Genomic DNA, 8,814 nt, shown 5'->3' with positions numbered 1-8,814 from the left:
TAAATTTAGCGAAGCCAGTATTCGAAATACCCCAGAGTTTTAAACCCTTGCGCCCGGCCGAAGGCCGGCTGTCCACGACACTTGTTTAAGGATCCAAAATGCATTATCGACCAAAATTTGGAAAATTATTACCACAAAATGAAATAACTCCCAACAAGAATGAAATAACTTCCAATTTCAACAAAATTTACATAAATGAAATAACTTCCAATACATATGAAACATCTCCTAATTTCTTCAAAAAATGAAATAATTCCCAACAAAAATTTTATTGGGAGTTATTTCATTTCAGTAACATTAAAATATGAAATAAGTTCCAACAAATTGGGAGTTATTTCATATGAAATAATTCCCAATTTGTATGGACAGTTGATTGGGTGTTATTTCATTTTACCCGTTGGGAGTTATTTCATTTGGGAGTTATTTCACTGTACCTAGTCTATAGTCTATAGTCCATATTCTATAGTCTATAGTCTATAGTCTATAGTTTATAGTCTATAGTCTATAGTCTATAGTCTATAGTCTATAGTCTATAGTCTATAGTCTATAGTCTATAGTCTATAGTCTATAGTCTATAGTCTATAGTCTATAGTCTATAGTCTATAGTCTATAGTCCATAGTATATAGTCTATAGTCTATAGTCTAGTCTATAGTCTAGTCTAGTCTAGTCTATAGTCTAGTCTATAGTCTAGTCTAGTCTATAGTCTAGTCTATAGTCTAGTCTATAGTCTAGTCTATAGTCTCAATTCAAGGATAAGGATTTACAGGGTCGTATAATTAATTATTTTGTCTTTGCATTTGTTTTTATAGAAATTACAAACGGAAAAACCAAATTTTAATATTGCTCTTATAAAGCTAAAGTTAAAGACAATTGAGCTTGGCAACAACATTTATTTTATTTTACTATTCTAAATATAATGTCCGATTTCTTAAAAGAAAATTTACAATAAAAATATAATTCCAATTAAATAGATTTCTACATCCACAAAAAATTATTTTGTAATATTTTTAATAATTTTTAATCATTATTAAAATCCCCAAATAGCACTTTGTTTTTACTTCAAATAAAAATAATACTTACTTTTAAGTGAAAAAAGAAAAACTTTTGTTATTATTATTACTAAATAACATGTTATATGCACGATATCTTACTCCAAATTCTTTATATGTAATGTGATTTTTTCTTTAATTTTTTAGTTATAAAAATGACTATAAAATGGCGACAGAAATACAAAAACAGAAAAGATATGCAACAACGACAGCAGCAGCAAAAACAATGTCAAATGGAGCCAAATGCAGTAAGGGCAACGTCAACGACAACAATATCAATAACAACAACAAAAGCAATAAGCCACAATAACTATCAAAATATAAATATAAACCAGAGCAGCAACAGAGAAAACAAAAACAAAAAGAATGTGCAAGACGATGTGGCAAACATGAGCAATTTAACTAATGGTTTTAAAGTGCAGCAAAAACAACGACAACAAGAGCTGCAACAACAAATAAACTTTAAGAACAATTGTTTTACGAAAACAACTCCAACTACTTCCACTTGCAACACAACTACAACTCACACAACAGCAATAACTACAGACACATATAATAGCATGGGATGTAGTAACACAACAATAGAACAACACAATGTTAGTGAAAAACAAAATCAAATAGTACAGCTGCAACTCCAGGAAACCCAAAAGTTGCAACCAGATTTTACATTGAAACAATGTGCCCCATCAATGGATGTGATAGAAAATGCAATAACATTAAAATGGCGCCACAAACAACTGCAGCAACAAAAGCAATACACATACATTACTAACAACAACATTAACGACAACAATTGTTTGCATAAACCAAGTTGGTATGCCACCACCATCAGTCCAACACTACCAGCTACACCAATGACGACCATTGACACTTTATTAACTCCCTTAAATACTGCCACAAATGCACTACAAACCAAACAAACAACAGCAGCAACAATAACAAAAACAATAACGGATTGTGATATTCAACGAAAATCGAGAGTTATCGTTGATTCTTTGCATATGAAATCAACACTTGCCACAAACATTGCCACAACAATGATGACATACCACAAACTGCCAACATTTTTTATTATATTCATTTGTTTGTTTGCCACAACAGCAGCAGCAAAATCATCCTCATCATCGTCAGCAGCATCATTGTCGTCATTTTCATCACTTGCGGCACTTAATAACTCCTCAATACAGCAGCAAGAATCACCTGTAGTTGCTGCTGTGTCATCATTATCATCAGCGTCGTCATCATCATCCTCATCGTTAACGCCTGACCTCACAGCCAAATCTCTACCCATGTTGGCCTCCACCATTCCACAGTGTTCCCTTTCCGAATACAGCTGTACAAATGGTCGCTGTGTGCCTCTAAGTAAATATTGTAACAATATCAATGACTGTGGCGACGGCAGTGATGAACCACGATTTTGCTCACGTAAGTTTATGTTCCTCATACAAAAATCGATTTTTGGTGGGATTTTGGAGTGATCACAGATTTTCACTATTTTCTTGATTGGAGCGTTATTTATGGATTTATAGCCGATTTTAAATTTTTCATACAAAAATCGATTTTTGGTGGGATTTTGGAGTGATCACAGATTTTCACTATTTTCTTGATTGGAGCGTTATTTAAGGAATTACAGCGGATTTTATGTTTTTCATATACAAATCGATTTTTGGTGGGATTTTGGAGTGATCACATATTTTCACTATTTTCTTGATTGGAGCGTTATTTAAGGATTTATAGCCGATTTTATGTTTTTTCATACAAAAATCGATTTTTGGTGGAATTTTGGAGTGATTAAAGATTTTCATTATTTTCATTATTTTCTTGATTTGGTGGGATTTTTGAGTGATCACAGATTTTCACTATTTTCTTGATTGGAGCGTTATTTAAGGAATTACAGCCGATTTTATGTTTTTCATATAAAATCGATTTTTGGTGGGATTTTGGAGTGATCACAGATTTTCAATATTTTCTTGATTAGAGCGTTATTTAAGGATTTATAGCCGATTTTATGTTTTTCATACAAAAATCGATTTTTGGTGGGATTTTGGAGTGATTACAGATTTTCATTATTTTCTTGATTTGGTGGGATTTTGGAGTGATCACAGATTTTCTATTTTCTTAATTAGAGAGTTTTTTAAGGAATTACCACCGATTTTATGTTTTTCATATAAAAATCGATTTTTGGTGGGATTTTGGAGTGATCACAGATTTTCACTATTTTCTTGATTGGAGCGTTATTTAAGGAATTACAGCCGATTTTATGTTTTTCATACAAAAATCGATTTTTGGTGGGATTTTGGAGAGATCACATATTTTCACTATTTTTTTGATTAGAGCGTTATTTAAGGAATTACAACCGATTTTATGTTTTTCATATAAAAATCGATTTTTGGTGGGATTTTGGAGTGATCACAGATTTTCACTATTTTCTTGATTGGAGCGTTATTTATGGATTTATAGCCGATTTTAAATTTTTCATACAAAAATCGATTTTTGGTGGGATTTTGGAGTGATCACAGATTTTCAATATTTTCTTGATTAGAGCGTTATTTAAGGAATTACAGCCGATTTTATGTTTTTCATATAAAAATTGATTTTTGGTAGGATTTTGGAGTAATCACAGATTTTCAATATTTTCTTGATTAGAGCGTTATTTAAGGAATTTTATGTTTTTCATACAAAAATCGATTTTTGGTGGGATTTTGGAGTGATCACAGATTTTCACTATTTTCTTGATTGGAGCGTTATTTAACGATTTATAGCCGATTTTATGATTTTCATATAAAATCGATTTTTGGTGGAATTTTGGAGTGATCACAGATTTTCAATATTTTCTTGATTAGAGCGTTATTTAAGGAATTACAGCCGATTTTATGTTTTTCATATAAAAATCGATTTTTGGTGGGATTTTGGAGTGATCACAGATTTTGACTATTTTCTTGATTGGGGCGTTATTTAAAAAATTAAAGCCGATTTTATGTTTTTCATACAAAAATCGATTTTTGGTGGGATTTTGGAGTGATCACAGATTTTCACTATTTTCTTGATTGGAGCGTTATTTAAGGAATTACAGCCGATGTTATGTTTTTCATACAAAAATCGAATTTTGGTGCGATTTTGGAATGATCACAGATTTTCACTATTTTCTTGATTGGAGCGTTATTTAAGGATTTATAACCGATTTTATGTTTTTCATATAAAAATCGATTTTTAGTGGGACTTTGGAGTGATCACAGATTTTCATTATTTTCTTGATTTTGTGGGATTTTGGAGTGATCACAGATTTTCATTATTTTCTTGATTAGAGCGTTATTTAAGGATTTATAACCGATTTTATGTTTTTCATATAAAAATCAATTTTTGGTGGGATGTTGGAGTGATCACAGACTTTCATTATTTTCTTGATTGGAGCATAACGCCGATGTTATGTTTTTCATACAAAAATCGATTTTTGGTGGGATTTTGGAGTGATCACAGATTTTCATTATTTTCTTGATTGGAGCGTTATTTATGGATTTATAGCCTATTTTAAATTTTTCATATAAAAATCGATTTTTGGTGGGATTTTCGAGTGATCACAGATTTTCACTATTTTCTTGATTGGAGCGTTATTTAAGAATTTATAGCCGATTTTATGTTATTCATATAAAAATCGATTTTTGATGGGATTTTGAAGTGATCACAGATTTTCTTGATTGGAGCGTTATTTAAGGAATTAAAGCCGATTTTATGTTTTTCATAAAAAAATCGATTTTTGGTGGGATTTTGGAGTGATCACAGATTTTCACTACTTTCTTGATTGGAGCGTTATTTAAGGATTTATAGCCGATTTTATGTTTTTCATATAAAAATCGATTTTTGGTGTGATTTTGGAGTGATCACAGATTTCACTATTTTCTTGATTTTGTGGGATTTTAAAGTGATCACAGATTTTCATTATTTTCTTGATTGGAGCGTTATTTAAGGAATTACAGCCGATTTTATGTTTTACATATAAAAATCGATTTTTGGTAGGATGTTGGAGTGATTACAGATTTTCATTATTTTCTTGATTGGAGCATAACGCCGATGTTATGTTTTTCATACAAAAATCAATTTTTGGTGGGATTTTGGAGTGATCACAGATTTTCATTATTTTCTTGATTGGAGCGTTATTTAAGGAATTTTATGTTTTTCATACAAAAATCGATTTTTGGTGGGATTTTGGAGTGATCACAGATTTTCACTATTTTCTTGATTAGAGCGTTATTTAAGGAATTACAGCCGATTTTATGTTTTTCATACAAAAATCGATTTTTAGTGGGATTTTGGAGTGATCACAGATTTTCACTATTTTCTTGATTAGAGCGTAATTTAAGGATTTATAGACGATTTTATGTTTTTCATATAAAAATCGATTTTTGGTGGGATTTTGGAGTGATCACAATTTTTCACTATTTTCTTGATTAGAGCGTAATTTAAGGATTTATAGACGATTTTAGTTTTTCATATAAAAATCGATTTTTGGTGGGATTTTGGAGTGATCACAGATTTTCATTATTTTCTTGATTAGAGCGTAATTTAAGGATTTATAGACGATTTTATGTTTTTCATATAAAAATCGATTTTTGGTGGGATTTTGGAGTGATCACAGATTTTCACTATTTTCTTGATTGAAGCGTTATTTAAGGAATTACAGCCGATTTTATGTTTTTCATATAAAAATCGATTTTTGGTGGGGTGTTGGAGTGATCACAGATTTTCACTATTTTCTTGATTAGAGCGTTATTTAGGGAATTGCAGCCGATTTTATGTTTTTCATATAAAAATCGATTTTTGGTTGGATTTTGAAGTGATCACAAATTTTCACTATTTTCTTGATTTTGTGGGATTTTGGAGTGATCACAGATTTCCATTATTTTCTTGATTGGAGCGTTATTTAAGGAATTACAGCCGATTTTATGTTTTTCATATAAAAATCGATTTTTGGTGGGGTGTTGGAGTGATCACAGATTTTCATTATTTTCTTGATTGGAGCATAACGCCGATGTTATGTTTTTCATACAAAAATCGATTTTTGGTGGGATTTTGGAGTGATCACAGATTTTCACTATTTTCTTGATTGGAGCGTTATTTAAGGAATTACAGCCGATTTTATATTTTTCGTACAAAAATCGATTTTTGGTGGGATTTTGGAGTGATCACAGATTTTCACAATTTTCTTGATTTGGTGGGATTTTGGAGTGATCACAGATTTTCATTATTTTCTTGATTGGAGCGTTATTTAAGGAATTTTATGTTTTTCATACAAAAATCGATTTTTGGTGGGATTTTGGAGTGATCACAGATTTTCACAATTTTCTTGATTAGAGCGTTATTTAAGGAATTACAGCCGATTTTATGTTTTTCATATAAAAATCGATTTTTGGTGGGATTTTGGAGTGATCACAGATTTTGACTATTTTCTTGATTGGAGCGTTATTTAAGGAATTACAGCCGATTTTATGTTTTTCATATAAAAATCGATTTTTGGTTGTGATTACAGATTTTCACTATTTTTTTGATTAGAGCGTTATTTAAGGAATTACAACCAATTTTATGTTTTTCATTTTGGAGTGATCACAGATTTTCACTATTTTCCTGATTAGAGCGTTATTTAAGGAATTACAGCCGATTTTATGTTTTTCATACAAAAATTGATTTTTGGTGGGATTTTGGAGTGATCACAGATTTTCACTATTTTCTTGATTGGAGCGTTATTTAAGGATTTATAGCCGATTTTATGTTTTTCATATAAAAATCGATTTTTGGTGGGATTTTGGAGTGAACGCAGATTTTGACTATTTTCTTGATTAGAGAGTTATTTAAGGAATTACAGCCGATTTTATGTTTTTCATATAAAAATCGATTTTTGGTTGTGATTACAGATTTTCACTATTTTTTTGATTAGAGCGTTATTTAAGGAATTACAACCAATTTTATGTTTTTCATTTTGGAGTGATCACAGATTTTCACTATTTTCCTGATTAGAGCGTTATTTAAGGAATTACAGCCGATTTTATGTTTTTCATACAAAAATTGATTTTTGGTGGGATTTTGGAGTGATCACAGATTTTCACTATTTTCTTGATTGGAGCGTTATTTAAGGATTTATAGCCGATTTTATGTTTTTCATATAAAAATCGATTTTTGGTGGGATTTTGGAGTGAACGCAGATTTTCACTATTTTCTTGATGAGAGCGTTATTAAAGGAACTACAGCCCATTTTATGCATAATATTGATGATTTTCATTGAATTTTTGTTTAAAATTCCTTTAATAGTTTTAACACGCAACATAAGTATGTGTGAGCGTCCGTAAATAAGTTGTCAGTTAAAATTGTTTCCAAATGAAGTCATAATAAATAGTCATATGATTATAGTGTCATTATTTAATAATAAATCAATTTAAGTTTAAATATCAAAAATAATTATTTTCAAAGTGTTTGGACATGGCATGTGTGCAGTTGGTGGTAATGCATTTTTGAAATAAATGGTGATAATGATGGTCATATGGTTGAATGGTCGGTTAGTTGATTGGTTGTTTATTAGTTAGGTAATTATTTTCTAAGGACGTAATAAAAGGAGGTTTTTAATATAAATAGTTTGAAATCAATTTCATAACACATTAAAAAGAAATTTAAAATTTTAATTTTAACTGAGCTAATTTATTAAACAACTATCTATACCCAGTGAGCGTTGCTATCCTAAAGCGATATAAATACAAAACACTGAAGGATTTTGAAGATTCTAACTAGAATATCGGTAATTGGTAGGGAACAGAAGTCATCATAGATTTTGCCTGTTTTTGCTTCATCTCTTATAGTTTTCGAGAAAAACAAACTTTTATATTTTTACTCAAAAATTACGTTTTCAGTATAAAATAAAAGTAATTACATATTCCGACAAGTAAGTCACTAACGCGACTTTTTATATACATACATAGAATCCACAAATACATGTGACAAAAAAATTTTATTATTCATAGAAATAAAATAAAAATACATAAAACTACTAATAAAATTTTATTATTTTAATTAAATTTTCGAATTTCGATTCTAGAATATTTTATTTTATTATGGCTATATTAGTATTCGATAATATAAGTATTTTTTAATATTTTTGCATTTATTTAATAAGCAAAAATATTTGTAATTAACATAAAATTCCCACACAGATTCATTTGAATTAATTTAAATTGTTTTAGGCATCGAGGGTATTCACTTAATATACGGATTCACTTGTTTATTGATAATAAGGAGGTAGTTTTCTAAAAAAACTGGACTATAGAATAGGCTATAGAAGAGACTAGATTATAGACTAGACTATAGATTAATTTTTAGACTAGACTTAAGACTAGCCTCTAACAACAGACAACAGACCATACACTAGACTTATTACTAGACTATATAAAAGACCATAGATTAGACTACAGAAAAGACTAAGACTAAACTATAAACTAGACAATAGACTAAACTATTGGTTTGACTTTAGACTAAACTATAAACTAGACTACAGACTAAACTATAGATTTGACTATTGACTAGACTATGGATTGGCTATGGAAAATAGTATAGACAAGACTATAGACTATAGACTAGACAATAGTCTAGACTATAGTCTAGACTATAGACTAGACAATAGTCTAGACTATAGTCTAGACTATAGACTAGACTATAGACTAGACTATAGACTAGACTATAGACTAGACTATAGACTAGACTATAGACTAGACTATAGACTAGACT

General features: G+C 29.9%; 1 protein-coding gene across 2 annotated transcripts in view; it reads left to right on the top strand.

Annotated features, from left to right (window-relative positions):
• Window positions 1–8,814, top strand: part of LOC111683168 — a 114,925-nt gene that overhangs the window by 58,237 nt on the left and 47,874 nt on the right. For both annotated transcript variants that reach the window (XM_046951669.1, XM_046951668.1), the window contains exon 2: window positions 1,198–2,475. In XM_046951669.1, the coding sequence (XP_046807625.1) occupies window positions 1,206–2,475 (1,270 nt within the window). In that variant the 5' untranslated portion in view covers window positions 1,198–1,205. The remainder of the gene's footprint in view (window positions 1–1,197; window positions 2,476–8,814) is intronic.

This window comes from Lucilia cuprina, chromosome 5 (genome assembly GCF_022045245.1).
Source record: "Lucilia cuprina isolate Lc7/37 chromosome 5, ASM2204524v1, whole genome shotgun sequence".
Classification (NCBI taxonomy): domain Eukaryota; kingdom Metazoa; phylum Arthropoda; class Insecta; order Diptera; family Calliphoridae; genus Lucilia; species Lucilia cuprina.
Note: the sequence above shows the minus strand (reverse complement) of the source record. Positions and strands in the feature narration are given on the sequence as shown.